Raw genomic sequence first — 21,497 nt, 5'->3', positions numbered from 1 at the left:
CCTGGTGAGTGTGCTGCCTCACCAGCTCACCCACAACGGGCTGTAGTCTCTCCTCCCGCCCCCCCCTCCCCCCGGCCAGTCAGCAGGGGCACAGCATCATTTCAGAGGACAGAACAGGATGACAAGACGCATCCAGTGTCCCGGGAGAACAGCGATGGGAGGTGTGTGGCCGGACACTCCTCCCACCCAGGCCCACTCTCTGGATCCCTGAGTCTCTCTGGGTGCTCATCTGGGGTCAGCCTTTGCCACCTGCAGGTCCTGAAGCCCAGCTGAAAGGTGAGCGGGCCAGAAAACAAGCAGAACCCCTCTCTGAACCCCTCTCAGCTCCGTGAGCCCCCCAGCTCTGAATACAGGGAGAGCTCAGTGCAGTGAGCAAGGTGGCAGGAATACCGTGCCAGGGGTGCTACCCAGTGACGCCGGTTTCCTCGTGGGCTTCCACTAGGAAACCGAGGATGCACCGCTCCAAAAGGGCCCAGGATGCAATAAAGTCACTTGAGAATTCATCAAGGCTTCTAAAACCATATATTTGAGAAGTTCACTTGAGACACTAAATTATTTGCTGACAGAAAAACATTTGAGGGATTAATATAATGAAATGGAAACATGCAGACCAGTGTCACTTCCATGTGAAAGATGGGGAGGGAGGACCCCCTCTCCCCAACAAAGTCCGGAGGCCTCAGAACTCCCAACACCGCCTCCCCCTCAACACACACTATTTGGGGCCTCTCTTCTCCTTGAAGAGCTCCCGATAGCAGCTGATCACGTTGTTCACGCCCCGGCAGACGCGGAGGCTGCGCTCCAGGTTGGGGTCGTCGTCCCTGACGATCTGCAGGCCAGCATCGAAATGTGCTAGGGCCTTGGCCAGGTGCCTGGCCGTGAGCTGGCGGGAGGCCGTCCAGCTGTCCTCCCCCTCCTCCCCGGCTGCCCGCTCCTGCTCCAGCCCCACCAGCTCCTCGTTGGACAGGTCTGCGCCCTGGCTCTGCAGCAGCTCAGCCACATCCGCCTCTGCCACCTCCCCGAAACCCAAGCCGTGCGCCAGCGCCACGACGTCCCGCTGGATCTGCGGGAGGGCCTCCCCGGGTCGGGGGCTGGCGTCGTGCTGGAGGCACTCGGGCCACAGCTTCCTCCAACCCCGGTTCAACGTCGCGGGCGGAACCTCCTCCCAGGACTCGGAGATGTTGTGCACAGCGTCCAGGATGCTGTAGTCCCGCCAGAAGTCCGGGGCCACTGACCGCTCGCCGGCGCCTCCCGCCCTCGCCGCCAAGAGGCGGAAGACCCTCCGCAGGTAGCAGGCCTTGAACGTGGCGACCACGTCCTGGGTCATGGGCTGGATGAGGGCCGTGGTGTCCTTGGGCAGGTACTCCACGCGCACGTGGTCGGAGAGGTCGTCCAGGTTCCCGGGGCGGCCGGGAGTGCTGTCCAGGACGAGCAGAGCTTTATACGGGAGCCCGTGCCGGGCGCAGTACCTCTCCACGGCGGGGCAGAAGAAGTGCACGAACCACTCCTGGAAGAGGCTCACAGTGACCCAGGCCTTCCTGTGCGAGCGCCACAGCACGGGCAGGTTGGGCTTGGAGAAGCCCCGGAGGGCGCGCGGGTTCTCCGAGGGGTACACCAGCAGCGGCTTCAGCTTGAAGTCGCCGGCGGCGTTGCTGCCGAGCAGCAGGGTCAGGAGATCTTGGGCGGCTGTGAACCCGGGGCCTGGCTTCTCCGCCGTGGAAGGGACCGTCCTGCCCGGCAGCCGCCTCCAGAAGAGCCGGGTCTCGTCCACGTTGAACACCTGCCGGGCCGTGTAGCCGCCCTCCTCGATCACCCGCCGCAGCAGCACCGGATACCGGCGCGCAGCCTGTGCGTCTGCGCGCGCCGCCTCGCCCCCGGCCCCGAGGCTGCGCAGCCCGTGCCGCGCCTTGAAGCGCGCGAACCAGCCGCGGCTGGCGCCGAAAGTCTCGGCCTCGGCGCCCTCCCCCTGCGCCCGCTTGAGCTCCTCAAACAGGCTGCGCGCCTTCTCCTGGACGAGCACCACGCTGACCGGCACGGCGCGCCGGGTCTGCTCCTCGATCCACGCGCTCAGCAGCCGCTCCATGTTCTCCATCACCAGGCTGCGGCTGCGCGTCAGCTTAGAGGCCGCGTGCGGGGTGGCCGCCTGGGAACTCGCTCGGATCTTGTCCTTGTTGTCACGAATGGTGGCCACAGTGGAGGTGGAGAGCCCTAGTGCCCTCCCGATTCGGCTGAGCTTCTCTCCGGCTTCGAAGCGCCGCAGTACCTCCAGCTTCACCTGCAGGTTGATGGCCTTACGGTCCCGCTTGGCACTTCGGCGCTGGCCCGCCCTCGGCGGCCTCTTCAGGGGGGGCTTCGGGCCCGCATCACTCTCTCCGGACACCACAAGAGAATATTTATGTTCCCGCCCTGTGCCCGCTGATTTCAGGGCCGCTGCCGCCCCAGCCCTGACCCGCTGTAAAATGGGGAGACAACGTTTATCGGTGGGAAGTGCCGATCGGCCTGGGTAAAACCCTTAGAAGTCACTGACTAGTCTCTTTAGGTGGGAGATTCGGGGCCACATCCGGCCACTCGATGAATTCTGGCCCCGTGGACTAAATAAACTTCACCCTCAGGATTGCAGCAAGCCTCTGAAAACCCACTACCACTTTCCGAGGGAGCCCCCCCGCTGACACCACCATCCCAAGTCACCTACTCGCCGGCCTCCTGAAGCATCCAGGGTGGCGTAATACACCACAGACTGTTGTCAGACCAAATACAGAAAGCAGAAATTACCAGCACGTCACAGCTGGGCCCAGGAACGGGCAGCCACAGTGTATAAGCCTCAGCTCAGAGCTTGGTGGCAGCCGGGGAAAGGAGGGGAACAAGCTGTCCAATTGGAGCCAACACGCTTCATAGCCCGGAGCTCGCAAGACCTTGAGCAATGTAATTAAGGGTGTCAGGACTCAAGGTTTTTGTTTCTGTGTGTTGTTCTGTGTGCGGCATGGGGGATCCTAGTTCTCCAACCAGGGATCGGACCCGTGCCCCCTGCCGTGGAAGAGCGGGGTGCTAACCACTGGACCACCAGGGGAGTTCCTGTTTTTGGTTTTTTTAATGGAGGAAATACTTGTGCAGGGTTCAATTACCCAGACGGGCTCCCGGAGAAGCAGGCAAGGAGCAGGCCTGCCTCCCGCCTTGGGGCCCCGAGGTGGCCAAGGAGACCCACTTCCCGGTGTCCTTCCATAGGGCGGTGGGCCAAGCACCTTGTTTCTTCCAGGAGCAGCAGCTCTCAGAGCCCAGCTCTACACTCTCGACTGGTGATGGGAGTCTGACAGTAAAGCAGCCCTGGGTGTTCTCTGAGAGTTGCCGGCAGGACACCGGCTGAGCCGGACTTGGGCAGATCTAGGCAGGGCCACCGCAGGCGTTCCCAGGCCTCGCAGTGTCTCAGGAAGACCCAGGAATGGCAGTCAAGGGTGGGAAAGGCCAGGGTGTGGTCCACTCTCCCCCCTCACCTGGCAGGAGACCCCAGCCATGCTCCTTAGCTGGTCTGCCCTCCTTCCCATGTGTGAGCAAGTCCCTCTGTCCTCCTGGGGAAGCCCCCTGGGTTACCCACCAGGATCAAAGACATGCAGGCGCCCCGTGACACAGAGATAAGCTTTGGTCCCTGTGTCTTGAGGCCGTCCAGAGGACAGGCAGGCCCAGGGGCAGCAGCCAAGATGAGGGTGTGTGTTCTGGGATGAGAAACCGACAGCGGCCCACGTGCCCTAGCAGGGCTGGGCACATGACTCCAAGAGAGCCACTAAAAAGAAAGGCTGGAACTGCCTGTGCCACTGGAAGGGACCTCAACACGAGACGCAGTGAAATCAGTGGGGTGCAGAGCGTTAATGGGGCTTCCTTTGGAAATGTCTGTGTGCCCCGTTCACACACACGCCCATGTGTGTGAACTTCACGTTGTGTAGAGGAAAGAGGAAGGATGTACGGTGGGTGGCAGTGGCCATCTCCAGAGAGGAAGACTGGCTGTGGGGTTTCAACTTTATGTGCTTTTCTGAAGGTTTGAATTACTTTATAATGCACATACATGTTTTATATACATTTTAAAATTTTCTTTAAAATGGGAGGATAAATAACGACTGCTGTATTTCTATCTCTGTGCAAGAGAGACTGCAACTACAGTAAGTCCCCTACGTACGAACGAGTTCCGTTCCGAGAGCACGTTTGTAAGTCCAATGTGTTCGTAAGTCCAACGACGTTAGCCTAGGTACCCAAATTACACAATCGGCTATACAGTACTGTACTGGAATACTTTTCACACAAATAATACATAAAAAACAAACACACACAAAAAATAAAGAAAACATTTTTAATCTTACAGTACAGTACCTTGAAAAGTACCGTAGTACAGTACAATAGCTGGCACCCAGGGGCTGGCATTGAGGGAACAGGCAGGAAGAGTTACTGACTGGAGGAGGAAGAGGAGGTGGGAGATGGTAGAGCTGAAGGATCGTCAGCAATAGGAGACGGAGGGCAAGTTGCAATTTCACTCACGCCTGACGTTGACGGCACAGGTTCTGGTTCCTTGCTGGATTTAATTCTATCTACCCTCTTGTAAAAACGATCCAGTGATGTCTGGGTGGTAGCTCTTTTTTTCTCGTCATAGATGACACGGTAGCACTGGATTGCATTCTGAACAGCTGCTGCCACCTTTGTGTACCGCTCTACATTCGGGTCCTGTGCCTCAAAAACTACCAGTGCCTCCTCAAATAAAGAAAACCCCCGTGCCATTTCCTGCGTCGTGAATCTCTTCGGTTCTTCAGTTACTTCTTCTTCCTCCTGCCCCTCTTCGTCCTTTCTCTGGGCCTCCAATTCCATCAGGTCTTCATTAGTCAGCTCCTCGTGTTGCACAGCAAGGAGTTCAATGAAGTCGTCCTCTTGCAGATCTAGCTCCAGCTTCTCGCTGAGGGTCACTAAGTTGCTGAAGACCTCTTTAGACTCCTCGTCCACCTTCTCAAATCCACGAAAATCGTGAACAAACTTCGGGCAAAGGTTCCTCCAAACCCCATTCATGGTGACGGCCGTAACCTCACTCCAGGCAAAGTCAATGTTCTTTATGGCCTTGTAGATGTTATAGTCCTTCCAAAATTGTCGCAAGGTTGTTCCTGATTCATCACTCGCCTTTACTGCCTGACGAAAAGTGTGACGTAAGTAATATTTCTTGAAAGTCGCTATAACTCCCTGGTCCATAGGTTGGATGAGCGCCGTAGTATTCAGTGGCAGATGCACTACTTTGACGTTGGGATGAAAGTCATCCATGAATGGGGGGTGGCCCGGAGCATTGTCAAGCAGCAAAAGAATGTTGAATGGGACCTCCTTCTCCAAACAATATTTCTCTACCTCCGGGATAAAGTGGTGGAAAAACCAGTCCTGGAAAATGGCCTGTGTAACCCAGGCTTTGGGGTTACTCTTCCACACAACAGGAAGAGAGCCCTTGGCTATGTTTTTAAGGGCTCTTGGGTTCTCTGAATGATAAACTAAGAGAGGCTTCAGCTTCATATCCCCAGAAGCATTGCCACCAAACAACAGCGTGAGCCTATCCTTTGATGCTTTATAGCCTGGCATCAACTTTTCCTCCTTACTGATGTAACTTCGGTCTGGCATCCTCTTCCAGTACAGTCCTGTCTCGTCCACATTAAACACCTGCTCGGGTAAATACGCGCCTTCATCAATAATTTCTCGAAGTGTTTCAGGAAATTCCCGGGCAGCTATTGTATCTGTACTCGCTGCCTTGTCACTTACTTTTACATTGTGAAGTTTGGCTCTAGCCTTGAACCGGTGAACCCAGCTACGGCTGGCATTAAAAGATTTGCCCTCTGATTCTTCGCCGTGTTTCTTCTTCAAGTCTTCATAAAGGCTCTTAGCTTTCTCTTGAATCAGCATTAAGCTGAGTGGGACTCGACGCTGACGCTGATCCTGCATCCACACACTGAGAAGTTTCTCCATCTCCTCCATCACTTTTCCACGCTTCTTCGTTATTATTGTCGACGTCATCGGCATAGCAGACTTCACATGTTCCATGATCTTGTCCTTGTTCTTTACGATTGAGCCGATGGTTGAACGATTCAGGTTATAAGAATGAGCGACGTCTACCATCTTTTCGCCTCGCTCCACTCTCTCAATTATTTTCACTTTTGTTTCCATCGTTATTGCGTGGCGCTTCTTAGCAGTACCAGCTACATCACCGCTGCTTTTACGCTTGCTTCCGGACATCCTGGGCTTGAAATAAAGATACTGTACTACTGTACTCTATACAGTACTGCAAAGTACACAAAAACACAACCACTTGTAGAGGATGCACGCACATGACAATGTACGCCAGACACGTGAACTAACTTACGTGATTGGACATGCGAACGCATGTTCGCATCTTTGAAAGTTCATAACTTGGAGGTTTGTGTGTAGGGGACTTACTGTACTCTGTATTCAAATGGTGTGAGCCTGGGGAGGCCCCATCCTCAGACCCAGGAGCTGGGAGAGGGTGCAGGGCAGGTCCTGAGCCCAGCCTGAGGGCGAGGGGCGGTGGGGGTGGGGGCTGGGCACAGCTGCTGAATGTGACCCTCCACAGCCTGGGGTGAAGAAGGTGGGGAGGGGGGGCGGGCAGGGTCCCGCAGGATGTGGCATCTCTGACTTTGGAGGACTCACAGCTCACCTGAGCTCCATCCGTGAAGGGCTTGGCCGGCTCTGCCAGGTCTCCAAACCGTTGGTCCTCGGGAGGGGCCTGGGCCAGTGCTGAGGGGAAACAGCAGTGTTAGTGTCTGCAGGCCCACCCTGGGGACAAAGGGGTGAGGCACCCAGGCCCATTACTCAATCCGGAGGTCAACATGTCCCACTGGCCGGGAACTCTGAGCCAGGTGAGACACCGCCTGCCCTCTGATTCACACACAACACCCTACCCTGGCGGACAGGCAGCCCCTTCCAATGCACACACACATACGTACCTCCAGAGCACACCCAAGGCCCCTGAAACCCAAGTCACTGAAACACCAAGGAAATAGTCATTAGAAGCTTCCTTCAGCTGCAGCTGGGTGGTCAGTAAAGGGCTGACTTAGCAGGCCTGAGCTGTCCAAACCCTCCACACTCCAAACGAAAGTCTGGCCCTTGACCTGATCCTGGGAGGGGACCTCTAAGCCCTAGGAAGATTCTGCCTGATGAGAACATCTTTGTTTACCTAAGTTCTTGGGTCACACAGATAGTTCATGCTAACGATGTGACATGGGAGTAACCCTGGGCCACACTGTACAGGTCTGACCTCTGGGGGGAGTTCAGGCTGAGTAACTAAGGTCAGTCATGTTCCATACCTCGGTGACTGACCCCCAGTAAAAATCCTGGACGTCACTGCAGGCGAGCCCCCCAGTGGCAGCATCCTGTGCGTGTCGTTGCACATCACTGCTGGGGGAATTAAGCATGACCCACACGACTCCCACAGGAAAGGACACCCGGAAACTCGTGCCTGGTATCTCCCAGACTAGACACCTTTTTCCACTGTTGACTTTAATCTGTATCCTTTCACTGTAATAAACTACAACCACGAATATAATAGCCTTGTTGAATTCTGTGACTCCTAGCAAATCACTTGAGGCTAAGGGGGGTCTTGGGGACCCCTGAACACACAGCAACAGCGACAGCCAAGGAAGAGCTTGGGACATCATTCTGGTCTCCCTGATAGCATCAGAGCAGTCACCTCCAAAACCACCCAGAGAAAGCCAGGGCCAGCCCCTACCCTCTCCCATGTGGGGGCATCGAAGGGGCCAGCAACAGGCTGAGAGCAGGTAAGGGTACGCAGCAAAGGCAGGAGTTTTCGTGTAAACGTGAGATCGTGCGGCTTCAGGGCTGAGTGGACATAACCATGCATGCCCCACAGGACCCTCGGGAGCACCAGGCCTGAGTCCGTGCAGAGCCAGCAGGCTGCTTTGCCAACGTCCACACTCTTACGATGCAAAAATCTCTTTTAATAGAGATTAGCGTGCATCACCTAAGCATCCGTTCAGTGGGAAGCTGGGAACCGGTACCAGGGAACAGTCCCCTAAGACGACAAACGCTGCCCATGGCTCAGAGGACAGCCCAGCACGACAGCCAGACACCCTGGGAGGACGGTGGACCCATGCGTACAAGGTGTCTCACCTGCACCTCACGTTCATGCCTGGGTGAAAACCAGTCCTGCATTAGCAAGGTTTTCCTTAGCAGCAACTTTTGCAACATGTGCAGAACCGGCTTCATCCTGTCCCCCTGGGAGACCCCAGCACCATCCAGCAGCAGCCCCACCTCCCAGCCCCTCCTCTGAGTCTCTAACTGTCAGAATTCCGACCTCTTCCCGGGGCGGACACAGCTCCCTGCAGCTCCTACCGCCATGACACCTTAGAGTTCTTTTTGTACTTTTTCACTCCTTCAATGCCTAGGTTACACTCTCTCCATTAAATCCCCTCTCTTAAAACAAGTGGTGCGTTAGCAGTTCCTCAAAAGGCCAGAGTTACCATGTGATTTAGCAATTCCACTCCTAGGTATATAGCCAAGAGAATAAAGTATACGTAAGTTCACGTCAGCATTAATTGTAACAGCCAAAAGGTACAAACAACCCAAATAGCCATAACAGATAAACGAATGAACAGAATGTGCTATAACCACACAATGGAATACGACCAGGCATAAAAACGCGTGAGGCACTAACATACTGCACTGCGGATGAACGCGGGAAACATCAGAGTCGATCAAAGAAGCCCGCCATAAAAAGCCATGTATGATTCCATTTAATAAAACGTCCAGAATAAGAAAGTGTACAGAGACACAAAGCAGGTTCCTGGCTGCCAAGGCACTGGGAGAGGGAAGAATGGGGAGTGGCTGCTGACGGGCACGGAGTTTATTTGAAGGTGATGACATTAGACACGGGTGATGGTTATACAAACCTGTGACTGTACTAAAACCCACAAAGTGTACAATTTTTTGATTATGTGGGTTAGAGCCTAATAAAGCTGGCTTTTTGTTTGCTTGTTTAAGTGCTACGGTTTCCACCCCTCGATACAAGGGGCCAAGCAGGCAAAAAGAACTGCACAAATACACGAGTAAACAAGTAAACACATGCCAGGGCGGACCGAGGCGGTAACCAACCATCTCTCCTCCCTGCTGCACGGCTGTCACCTCCTCACAGGTGCGCAAGCACACGTCCAAGGTGACGACGTCACACAGCACGAACTGCAAAGCCACCCCTGGCCGGGCCGACCTCCGTGCCCACCTCCTCTTGCGTCCACCCCCTCTAGAGAAAGAAGGACACCCTACTTGTGATTGGAGGTCTCACTGTCCAACTCTCAAACCAGACTGGGCTCCAACAGGCCAAGGACCTTGCCTCTCTCCCTCCCCTGCTGTACCCACAGGGCCTGGCACATGGCATGCACTCCGTGACCTTGCCAGGAAGGAGAAAAGGAAGAGAAAGAAGGCCAGTGCACCTGAGCAGGGGAAGTGCTAAGCCAACCCCAGGCTCACACCTCTGGGAGGCTCAGAGTCTAGGAAAGTCTCCAAACATGCCACAGCTTCTGAGTCTTCTTCCCAGAGATGAGGACACAGGGCCTGGGCAGCGCGGGCAGGCACTCAGGACCCGGCGTCATGGGCTGTGTCCCCCTGCACTTTCCCTGCCCCCAAGCCCACTCCCCCGCGGCTCACCAGTCTCCTGCAACATCTGAGCGAGGTCCTCCACGAGCGCCACAGCCTCCTCGCCACTCTCGGGGCACTGGGACTCCACCCAGACCCGGGTGTCAGGCGGCAGCGCGCTCAGGAACTGCTCCAGCACCAGCAGCTCCAGCATCTGCTCCTTGGAGTGCACCTCGGGCCGCAGCCACTGGCGGCACAGCTCGCGCAGCCGGGCCAGCGCCTCGCGGGGCCCCGCCGCCTCCTCGTAGCGGAAGCTCCGGAAGCACTGCCGGGGGTCCCTACCAAGCCCAGGCAACAGGGTCTGGGGCTGAGGCTTGAAGAACGGTTCAGGATCCCACAGGGCGGCCTCATCCTCCTCCATCTTGATGATCACGAGCTCTTCCTGACCGATGGGTGCTGGGTCGGCTGCCATGGCGAAACCTGGGGAAGCTGGCCTCTCTGCCTTCACTCAGGCCACACACACCGTCTTCCTGGGACACACACACACCCAGTCAGGGCCATGGACCACCCACACCCCTCCACCGACTCACACCCTGCAAGGTCACTTGCTGTGGCGGAATCTGTCCCCACACCTGGCCAGCTGACAACCTGGCAGGGGGACACCTCCAGCCTCGACCTCCCTATCTGTGCCCTCAAGAGGATGCCTCACACTGGGAATCTGGTTAGGACAGTGAGGGAGCGCTTCCTGCAGGGAAGCCTTCAGGAGTTCAGGCCAGACTGGGCCGGTAGGAGGGCTGCTCCTGGGGATGGGGCGTGGACATGTCCAGTGTCTCAGTGGCAGAGAGAATCCCATCAGCAGCCAAGCAGAGGTGCTGGCGGGAACTAGCAGAAACTCAGTGCCCAGGGAGGGTCCGTGCCCAGGGAGGGTCCAATCCCAGGGAGGCTCTGTGCAAGCGAAGGATGCAGTCTGTGGGGCACTAGAAAGAGTGATGTGGGGAACAGGCTGGAAGACCAAGATGGTAGTGGGGACCGCTGCAGTGCAGCCGCACGGGGAGAGCAAGAGCTGGTTCCTACACTGGAAAGACTTCCTTCCCTCATGGCACAATCCTATGAGGCCTGAGAGGCTCGGCCCAACTCAACTAGTCAAGGTCAACAATGGACAGTGAGAGAGACGTCCACGCTACAGTGCTAAACAAGAAAGTAAGCTGTGGTCCTCCTCACTTGACACGATCCCACTAATGTTAAAATTTCAAAACAAAAAACAGGAGCTACTGCTACAAGTGTTCAGAAAAGGATCCTGAAAACCAGCAACGCCTCAGCTGGCAATTCTGGAGAAAGAAACTGGAGTAGGACATCTGCTTTTTCTTTTGTAATGTCTGCAGAGCATCTGAATTTTTCTGCCAACAGCCATTTACTACCACTGCAACTTCAGAAAAGAACACAGATTGGGACTTTTTCCCTGATGGTCCGGTGGTTAAGAATCTGCCTTCCAATGCAAGGGGTGTGGGTTCAATGCCCCGTCTGGGAACTAAGATCCCACATGCCGCGGGACAATTAAGCCTGCGCGCCACAACTACTGAGCATGCGAGCCGCAACTAGAGAGAAGCCCGCGCGCAAGTAGAGAGAAGCCCACGCGCCGCAATGAAGATCCCGCGTGCCGCAACTGAGACCCACACAGCCAAAAAGAAAAATATATAAATAAATACTTAAGAAAAAAGAACACAAATCATTTTCAATGCCAATGCACGTCTTTAAAGCATTGGTCAGGGCTCCCCTGAACCAGGCCGCCCCATCCAACAGCCCCCAACCCCCGGCTCTCTCCCCCAAGTACCCTGAGATGACAGCTAGAGTGGAGGACGGTCTGCGCAGCGGAATCAGCAAATGCGAAGGCTGTGTGGCCTGGGCGAACTTGTACAGCCTTCGGCCAGGGAAGGATCTGGATTTAATCCCCCTATGCGGGGACCGTCCCCCCACCCCGCCCGCACTCTCACTTTATACAGGCACGCACGCAGGTGCAGCAGGAGCAAAGAGGTGGTCTGAGCTGCAGAAATCCAGGAAGGCTTTCCAGGGGAGGTGAGAAGTTTAGGGGGAGCTGGGTGGAAAGGTGGACAGAAGCCCAGGAATTCCGCCGAGAAAGGGACTAGCGCGGGTGCACGTGCACCGACCCCCGAGGCATGGCGAGAGCCCAGCTCGGGCCAGAATCACTTCCGGGGCAGGCCCAGCCCCGCCGGACTCCATGTCCCAGCAGCCCACGCGCCGCCCTTCCCCGCGGACTCGCCGGAGTCCTCGGAAAGCGGCTAGTGTTCCAACGTCCCCCTTCTCCTGCTGCCCTCTGGCCAGCTACACACGCTACCCCGGGCTTTTCCGACGCCTCTACCGCGTCGCGCCCAGACTCACCGCCCCCGGAAGCCACGCGGACGGCGTCAAACAACACCTTGCAGGAACAAAGAACAACCACCCTGGGGCCCCAGGACCACGAGCTTCCGTCCGCCCCAAGGACTACTTCCGGTGCCTTGTGCCCACCCCGCCCCTTCCCTCCTTTCCCTAGCAACCACCCACCTCCCCACGACAGGCTAGCGCCCGGAGGTGAGGGGGAGGTAACAATATACTTCTGCAACTCTTTGGCGACGTCCGGCGCCCGGAAGTGGAACGTACGCAAGCCCGGCCCTGTCCCGCGAGGCCCTCTGGGAAATGTAGTCCTTGGCCCGCCAGAGCAACAGCCCACGGGACCTGTAGACACTACATTTCCCAGAAGGCAGCGAGCACCAGCGCTCGGCGCCGCCGGGAAATGGAGTTCTTCAGGGGCCTGCAAGGGGGCGCCAGTGGTGCGACTGCCGACGCTCCGCGGCGCTTTCCCTGAGGTCCTGGCTGTGTCCCGGGTTCCGAGGTAAAGAGCTGTGGAGCTAGATGGGCCCATCCGTGCGTCGTCTCCGCCACGCCCTGCCTGTGCGACCTCAGATCCCCTCGCTTTCCGTCCGACTGTGCCAGGTTGCCCCTCAGCTGCCTCTCTACTCCTGCCGCCCGGCCGATGTGGCATTTCCTCCCACCTGGTCACCTGCCTCTTTCAGCTGCTGTGCCGCACTCCGCCTCCGTCGGGGCTGCTCCTGCTTCCCCGTCCTCGGGGCTTCACCAGCCACACCGTGCTGGGCCGCCTAAAACAGGCCCCTCTCTGATGCCTGGCATTTTAAAATGACCGGTTTCCATAAGCTGGGGCAGCACCTCCCCAGAAAGCCTTCCCTATCATGTTCTCTCCTCTGACCCCAGCTAGGTTTGGGTCCCTCACAAGTCGCCCGTCATAGCCGTCGTCACACAGAATGTAACAGCCTTTGGACCGGCAGCTCCTGAAGCCAGTCTCTCCCACCCTGGTCTCCCCAACACCTAGCACATTACAAGTGCTCATAATTTGTGCAGTTTATTAATCCAGTCAGTCACCAGGCTCCTAAGAAAAGCTCTTCTACTTCTCCTTGCCATCCCTTTTGCCACGCTCCCCAAGAAAGCAAACAAGGGACCTCATCTGACCTTTCTCCCAGGAAGGCTGGACCCTGGAGCCCCTCCCTGGCCTCCGGCCCCTTTTACGTATTGACAGCAGGCCCAGCACTGCAAGTGTTAGCTGGGACAGAGGTAGAAGGAATCCTTTCTCCCAGCTTTACTCTTAGCATGCGTGTGTGTGTCGCGCGCACACGTTCACGGACACATGCAGGTACCTGAGTCGAAAGGAGTCCAGGAGGCCAGACAGCCCTGTCTCACCACCTGTGGCTCACCTAGCTGGAGTACAAGAACTCCTTCCCTTGATGACTCTGGGTTTTGGTGGCCCATGTGGCATGTCTACAGAGTCTAGTGGATACCCCAGTGCGCTTGCTGTTACAATCTAGGGGGACAGGAGAACAAGCTGGAATGACGGGAGATAACAAGACCATCCAAGGAGTCAATCCATTGGAATCGGAGCCATGTTTCTAACCTTGGGGAGAGGCTGGGCTGCAGCCAGTGTGCTGGGAGCTGACCCTGAGGTGGCCACTGAGCCCTCAAGAATGGCTGAGATTTTCCAAAGAGCTCTAGATCTGGGAGACCATCGAAGTGACAGAAGGCTCAGCCTCAGAGGCTGGGGGGAAGCCAAGACAACCACGGCACAGAAACCCAGGGAAGAAAACATCTCCAAACCAAGGAAAGCCACACACGCCCATAGGCTCGGGCACAGGGAAGGTACCAGAAACCTCAGACAACACAAGCCGTGGAAGCCAGAAGGAGTGAGGATGGCACGGAAGGTGAGCAAGGAGAGTAGGAAACCCCCATCTAGAGTTGGCTAGGAAGAGTCACAACGGTGCACGGGCAGGTCAGGGTTGGCAAATAGGAGAGGCTTGTCTCAACCCTGGCCCCTCACCACAAGGAAGGCTACCCTGGTGGGCTGTGCTTGGCAACTGCTGTTCTACAGGGTATGTCTCTGACACGGATGGGCACTCCTGGGTCCCGCAGCTCATCTGCCAATCAGAGAACACCACCCTCTTGTTCCCCAAGCCTGACGCTCTGTGTGCCACTGTACAAAGATGGCAGTGCATGAGGTATGAGAACCATGGGTGGGAAGTGGCAGTGTCTACCCTCCAGAAACAACACATCATCAGACAAAGCTCATCTGAGGTCAGGCCCAAGCCCTAAATCACACAGGACAGCCAAAGAGGTCTGTCCTTCAGGGTTTGTGCCCTTGGCCACTTGCCCACCCGCTGTGGGCCCCACCTGGGGTGAGTGCAGGCTTTCTGCCAACTCCTTTGTTGCCACCATCATGGGGCCTCTTGAGGCCCCGCGACTGCCCGAGCCTGTCGCCTCCTTTCCCGCTGCAGCTCTCGGAGGTGGGTGAGGGCACAGTGGACACCCCGGGACACCCGCAGGCTGCGTTCCCGGTTGGGATCGTTCTCTGTGAGGACTCGCAGGCCAGCAGCGAAGTGGGACAGCGCCTGGGCCAGGTGCTCAGGGCGCAGTGCACCCACACTTGCTTCCTCGGTCTCCACACCCACCATGGCCTCCATGAGATCTGACTCTGGGCTTCTGGAGGCCAGGCCTTTCCCCGCCTCACAGGGCAGCCCAGAGCCACTGACATCCCCGACCTCCACCTCCCGGGGGGTGCTGCGGGGCGAGGGCTCCCCACGGGCCTGCAGCAGGTGTGCAACGTCGGCCTCGGCCACATCCCCGAGGCCTGCGTGGCTGGCTAGTGTCAAAATGCTGTGACGGAGCTGGGGTACGACATTGTGCTCGGGGGCACCAGCGGGCACGCACTCGGGCCAGAGCTTCCTCCAGGCACTGTTCATGGTGGCAGGCTGCAGCTCTGCCCAGGCCTTAGCGATGTTGTCTACAGCGGTCATGACAGTATAGCTGCGCCAGAACTCCCGCACGGAGGGCCGGTCTGTACCCGCCGTCTCCTGGACCAGCTGGCTGAGCGTGCGGTGCAGATAATGGGCCTTGAAGGCGGCAATGACACCCTGGTTCATGGGCTGGATCAGGGCTGACGTGTTCTTGGGCAGGAACTCAACACGCACGTGGGCTGAGAGGCCACCCAAGTGGACGGGGTGGCAGGGTGCGCTGTCCAGCAGCAGCAGGGCGCGGTGTGGGAGGCCATGGCTGGCACAGTAGCTTTCCACGGCTGGGCAGAAGCAGCCGGTAAACCACTCCTGGAAGATGCTAGGTGTCAACCAATCCTTGCGGTTGGAGCGCCAGACCACAGGCAGGCTGGCCTTGGAGCAGCCCCTGAGGGCGCGCGGGTTCTCCGAGGGGTACACCAGCAGGGGCTTCAGCTTGAAGTCACCAGCCGCGTTTCCACCAAGCAGCAGGGTCAGGTGGTCCTTAGAGGCCTTGGGCCCAGGCCCCGCTGTCCCCTCCAGCGCCAGAAGCATGCGCTCAGGCAGCCGCTTCCAGAACAGGCCCGTCTCGTCCACGTTGAAGACCTGCCGCGGTGAGTAGCAGCCCTCGTCCAGGACGGTGCGCAGCACCGGCGGGTAGCGTGCGGCAGCCTGGGCGTCGGCCACAGCCGGCTCACCCGTCAACAGCACATTGTGGCGCACCTTGAACCGGGCGAACCAGCCGTTGCTGGCCCCGAACGTCTCGGCCTGGGCGCCGCTGCCCTGCTCGCGCTGCAGCTGGGCGAAGAGCCGGCGCGCCTTGTCCTGGATGAGAAGCGTGCTGACGGGCAGGTTCTGCCGCCTCTGCTCCTCGATCCACAGGCTCAGGAGGCGTTCCATGCGGCCCATCAGCACACCCCGGCAGCGGGTCAGCTGGGTGGTGCTGACGGGCGTGGCTGCCTGAGAACTGGCCCGGATCTTGTCCTTGTTCACGCGGATCGAGGCAACAGTGGAGGTGGCCAGCCCCAGGGCCCGGGCGATCTGCGTCAGCTTCTCACCCTCCTCAAACCGCCGGAGCACCTCCAACTTCACATGCAGGGTGATGGACTTCCGGTCCCGCTTGGCACTGTGGCGGAGGCCGATCCCAAGGGGCGCCTTCCCCAGCACCTGCGGGTGGGGGGTTGTCTTCATGCCGCTTCCCCGAGCCATGCACCTCAACAAGCTCTCTCCCCACTGCCCGTCCGCGGTAGCTACTGCCGTGCCCACAATGGCCTCTGGGCCTCTCCTGCCACGCCCGCCTCTGCCTGAAGAGGAGAACACGTGGGCATTAATGTGCGAGTACATGAGAGCCTGGACCACTGCCTGGCCTTCCCATGCTCTGACCTAAGGCCCCCAGCCCTGCTGACCACTGCCTCAGAGGCAGGCCCAGTCCCTTCTCTCCCTAACGCTAAAGACACTGCATACGCACTTCCCAGCACACTCTGCATGTAGAGGAGCGTTTCATTTAGTTTTAGCTTATGAGACCAAAAAATTTCTGCGGGGAGACTTTGTTCTTCCCCCAGAAAACCTCTTGCAACCACAAGGAGATGCAAAGAGAGTCTAGAAATCCTGACCCATCTCTCAGACACTGATGAGTAGAAGCATCTCCATGCCATCCAGAGACATGAAACATCAGTGTGGGAGACTGAATGACAGCTCCTAACCACACCCACATGCACATCCCAATCCCAGGAGCCTATGATAAGTTCACCTTTCAGGGCAAAAGGGACACTGCAGGTGTGATTAAGTTAATAATCTTGAGAGGCGGAGATTATCCTGGATTATCACAGTGGGCCCTAAACGTAATCAGAGGAATCCTTGTAAGAGGACACAGAAGATTTCACTCAGTCAGAAGGCAATGTGACCACTGAAGCCTAGAGCTTCCAGAAGGAACCAGCCCTGCCAATACCTTGATTTTAGCCCAGGAGCCCCATTTCAGATTTCGGACCTCCAAGACTCTAAGATAATAAATTTGTGTTGTTTTAAACCACTAAGTCGGGACTTCCCTGGTGGCGCAGTGGTTAAGAATCCGCCTGCCAATGCAGGGGACACGGGTTCGAGCCCTGGTCCGGGAAGATCCCACATGCCCCGGAGCAACTAAGCCCATGCGCCACAACTACTGAGCCTGCGCTCTAGAGCCCGTGAGCCACAACTACTGAGCCCGCGCGCCTAGAGCCCGTGCTACGCAACAAGAGAAGCCACCGCAATGAGAAGTCCGCACACCGAAACGAAGGGTAGCCCCCGCTTGCCACAACAAGAGAAAGCCCGCACGCAGCAACGAAGACCCAACGCAGCCAAAAATAAACTAATTAATTAATTTAAAAATAAATAAACCACTAAGTCTGTAGTAATATGGTAAAGCAATCACAGGAAACTAACACAGAAGGTAACCTCCTTAATTCTTGCCACCACCGTGGAGTACTTGGGGATAGAGGAGGAAGGTGGTTCTCCACACAGCAGTCAGAATGATTCAGTAAGAGCCAAGTCAGGGGGGAATTCCCTGGCGGTCCAGCGGTTAGGACTCCGGGCTGTGTCAGGGGGCACAGGTTCAATCCCTGGTCAGGGAACTAAGATCCCAGCAAGCCGCACGGCACGGCAAAAAAAAAAAAAAAAAAAAAAAAAAGCAAACAAACAAAACAGTGGCTCCTCTGCTCAGAGCCCTCCCAGGCCTCCCACATCTCTAAGTCAAAGCCACAGTCATCACCAGCTTTGTCAAGGGCCTCCTTTGTCCTTTGCGTACTCCTGACCACATCCTCAGGGCAGACTAAGGGCACTCCCGACCCAGGGGCCTTTGCTACTGTGGTTCTTTGGCCCACAGTGGGGGCCCTTCCCTGTAATCTGCATGGCTTATTCCCTCTTCTGCACGTCTCTGCTCAAATGTAACCTAACCAGAGAGGCCCTCCCCACCTATATTTTATTATGCATCCATCACACGTTGCCTGAGGGCAGGAGCTGTACCTACTGAGCACTCTGTTGGGTCTCCAGGCCCAGGAAGAGAGCCTGGCACTTTGGAGGCATCCAACAGTCACTTGCTGACTGAATTATTTAATGAAGTATAGTGATGGAGGCAGGCTTCTCACTTTGTCCCTTTTGCATTTCAAACCATGTGAAAGTAGCACCTGATCAGAACAGTAAAAGTTTTTTTTGAAGGAATGCGTGTGAAAAACAAGGACAGTGCCTGACAGCTCTTTGTGTTTTGGGAGTGTCCATGGCACTGAGGAAGAGTAACTTCAGGGACACATGGGCTGCACCTGGCTTAAAGGGGAGGTGGGCATGGGGAAGGCTTCCTGCCTGGAAGGAGGCCCCAAATTCCGAACCACTCACGCGCCCATCCCTCTGTCTCCACATCCCTGCCTTCGCCTGCTCACCCACAATTTTTTTCTTTTTAATAAATTTATTTATTTATTTATTTTTGGCAGCGTTGGGTCTTCGTAACTGTGCACGGGCTTTCTCTAGTTGCAGCGAGTGGGGGCTACTCTTCGTTGAGGTGCGCGGTCTTCTCACTGCGGTGGCTTCTCTTTGTTGAGGAGCATGGGCTCTAGGCACGCGGGCTTCAGTAGTTGTGGCACGCGGGCTCAGTAGTTGTGGCGCACGGGCTTAACTGCTCCGCGGCATGTGGGATCTTCCCCAACCAAGGCTCGATTCCCAACCACTGCACCACCAGGTAAGTCCCTCACCAACAATTTTAAATTAAATTCATTCATTCTCTCCCTCCCGCTCTAGAAAGTCCCCAAGCCCTCCGACGGGGAAGGCGCCAGACTACATTTCCCAGAAGGCCGCGGGGCCGCCGGAGGCCCCGATTGGCCCCCTCGCGCGCGTCCGTTCCCTTCCCCCAACGGGAACCAAGGGTATAGGCGCCTCGGCCCCTTCCCCCCGGAGCGCGGGCTCCCGCGCGCCCGACCCCTCTCACCTCCGGACCGCGATGTGGGCCGGCTTCCTCAAGTGGGCCGACTGAGCTGCGACCCCTCCCCATCTCCGGCCTCAGGTGCCGCTTCCTGGCGGCGGCCGAGGCCAGCCTCCATCTTGTCGGCGGAGGCGGAGGTTGCCGGCCGACGGCCTGGATTGGAGGAGGCAGCGTGGGCCCCGCCCCCGACGGCGCGCTAGGTGCTGCGTCCAGTCGCCCAGGGCCTACCGGGAAACGTAGTTCAGCGACGAGGCCGCCGAGCACAGAGTCCAGCCGGGGGCGCCCAAGGCCGCCTCTGCCCAAGGCCGGATTTCTCGCCTATTAATTTCTCTCTCCTGTCTTTCCTGCCGTCTACTTTCGGTCTCTTTCTTTTCTTTCTTTTTTTTTTTCTTCTTTCATAAAGTTTTTAATAACCTATAATTTTCTTACATGTACACTAGTAACCTTAAAAAGACAAATATTTACTACCAAATGTTAACTACTGTACAATTTACAAAAAAATATAATTTTAAGAATTTGGAATAATAAAGGGAAGGTACCTACTTCAAATGGATTAAATAAGAAAATTCCACTTTTTAAGAAATTTAACCAGGAAATGGGAACTTTCCAATTTCTCTAAAGGAACACCAAAACATTTTACTGAAGTCAGAGAACTTACTATTTTTGTTCAAGACTTCATCTACATAGTTTTAAATAAACCCTAAAAAATATTTTCCAGTATATGTAAGGCCTCTACACAGAGCGCATGACTAGGGAAAAAAGGACTCCGTCAGAATGAGAAGCCATGAAGAACAGAGATATGTCTTGTTCACCTTTACATCTCCAGTTCCTACCATAGTGCCTGGCTCAAGGTGAAAATGCTTAAGCAATGGTTGTCGCCTTACACTGAGCCAGGCAGATACATCTTTGGTCCAGTTTTCATTCCATATTAAGCATGACCTGAGCTGCAGGCCCGGTTCTTGGCCCTTGACCTTAAATTGAGTAAGGTAAGCCAATATGCATACACTTTCTACATCAGCCTTCTGACAGGATCCTCAGAACTGAATTATCACAGGTTGTGAATCTTCTCTTACATGGTCTAATTCTTATTTCTTGAATAATATCAGTGTGCAAAAGTAATGCATTTTTGGGACTCCCCTCGTGGCGCAGTGGATAAGACTCCGTGCTCCCAATGCAGGGGGCCTGCGTTCGATCCCTGGTCAGGGAACTAGATCCCACATGCATGCTGCAACTAAGAGCTCGCATGCCACAACTAAGGAGCCTGCCTGCCGCAACTAAGACCCGGTGAGACCAAATAAATAAATAAATATTAAAAAAAAAAAGTAATGCATTTTCAGTGCAGTACAAGTATATTCATACGAGTAAGAATTGAATAAAGGCCTTACTTTTCCATGTTTTAAATAACAGATACATAGCATCTTATATTATGATGTAATTACCAATTTTTAGACACTGAACATAATACACTGTATTACAATGCAACGTGGTAGGCTTCCATTTTAGGAACAAAAATCAATTTCACATGAAAAAAGAGTTATTTTAAATTCACATAAAATACATTTAGAATAAGTCTAAAATTTTAGCATTAAGTAATGTAAAACAAACACAGAGGAGTTTTCTTTATTATTATTACTTTTATTTTGGCTATGCCAGGTCTTAGTTTTGGCATAGGGGATCTAGTTCCCTGGGATAGAACCTGGACCCCTACATTGGGAGCACAGAGTCTTAACCACTGAACTACCAGCGAAGTCCCTCCATATGGGTCTGATTTTTTATGAGCTTTGGATTTTTCTTCATTTGGACCTGATGAATACCCTTGGGCATTTTTTTCTTTCTGTGTTTCCGATTCAGTTCCTTTATCACTATTTTTTTTTCTTTAAACTTTACTTTTAGCTTTTGCATTTCTGTAGAGACCTCTCCTTCCCCCCCCCCCTTTTTCTTTTATTTATTTATTTTTGGCTGCGATGGGTCTTCGTTGCTGCGCGCGGCTTTCTCTAGTTGCGGCGAGCGGGGTCTGCTCTTCGTTGCTGTGCGCGGGCTTCTCATTGCGGTGGCTTCTCTTGTTGCAGAGCACGGGCTCTAGGCGCGCGGGCTTCAGTAGTTGCGGCACGCGGGCTCAGTAGTTGTGGTTCGCGGGCTCTAGAGTGCAGGCTCAGTAGTTGTGGCGCACGGGCTTGGTTGCTACGCAGCATGTGGGATCTTCCTGGACCAGGACTCGAACCCGTGTCCCCTGCATTGGCAGGCGGATTCTTAACCACCGCGCCACCAGGGAAGTCCCATTCCCCCCCCCCCTTTTTTCTGCTTGGTGTTCCACATCAGAATCACAACGTGAATCTGATGATTTGGACTCTTCTTGGGTACCAAGTGACTTTTCATTGACTTTACTAGAATGCAGATCGCCAGAGTGTGGAATGAAATCATCAGGTTTTCCCCATCTGGATTCCCCTGTTTCTGTATTATAATAATAGGTATAACCATCTTCACTTAAACCTTCTACCCAAACAGTCCTCACTGCCGTCTTTTTAAAGTTTCCTTGAAATCCTTCAGGTTTCTCCCACTGAGATGCTCCTGTGATAAGATCATAATGGTAATGGTAACCCTCAGAGGTTATGCCTTCTACCCAT

General features: G+C 55.4%; 2 protein-coding genes across 14 annotated transcripts; both read right to left on the bottom strand.

Annotated features, from left to right (window-relative positions):
* Positions 1-499: 499 nt before the first annotated feature.
* LOC309617249 (tigger transposable element-derived protein 1-like) lies at positions 500-14,454 on the bottom strand. Of its 12 annotated transcripts, none has more exons than XM_082369212.1 (4): positions 12,004-12,144; positions 9,679-10,136; positions 6,677-6,756; positions 500-2,449 (listed from the first exon to the last, which is right to left on the bottom strand). In XM_082369212.1, exons 2-4 carry the CDS (start codon positions 10,076-10,078, stop codon positions 713-715), a joined length of 2,217 nt encoding a protein of 738 aa, XP_082225338.1. In that variant the 5' UTR covers positions 10,079-10,136; positions 12,004-12,144; the 3' UTR covers positions 500-712. The 12 variants fall into 12 exon arrangements, with proteins under 12 accessions (XP_082225338.1, XP_082225341.1, XP_082225344.1 ...); XM_082369215.1 differs by lacking the exons at positions 500-2,449; positions 12,004-12,144 and adding exons at positions 4,320-6,258; positions 14,335-14,454; XM_082369218.1 differs by lacking the exons at positions 500-2,449; positions 12,004-12,144 and adding exons at positions 4,320-6,258; positions 12,166-12,640.
* LOC309617274 (tigger transposable element-derived protein 1-like) lies at positions 13,003-21,024 on the bottom strand. 2 transcript variants are annotated; one of them, XM_082369330.1, is made up of 2 exons: positions 18,880-21,024; positions 13,003-16,234 (listed from the first exon to the last, which is right to left on the bottom strand). In XM_082369330.1, exon 2 carries the CDS (start codon positions 16,137-16,139, stop codon positions 14,379-14,381), a length of 1,761 nt encoding a protein of 586 aa, XP_082225456.1. In that variant the 5' UTR covers positions 16,140-16,234; positions 18,880-21,024; the 3' UTR covers positions 13,003-14,378. The 2 variants fall into 2 exon arrangements, with proteins under 2 accessions (XP_082225456.1, XP_082225455.1); XM_082369329.1 differs by having other exon boundaries at positions 13,003-16,097.
* Between the last annotated feature and the right edge of the window lie 473 nt (positions 21,025-21,497).

This window comes from Balaenoptera borealis (assembly GCF_965194805.1).
Source record: "Balaenoptera borealis genome assembly, chromosome: 19".
NCBI classification, from domain to species: domain Eukaryota; kingdom Metazoa; phylum Chordata; class Mammalia; order Artiodactyla; family Balaenopteridae; genus Balaenoptera; species Balaenoptera borealis.
Note: the sequence above shows the minus strand (reverse complement) of the source record. Positions and strands in the feature narration are given on the sequence as shown.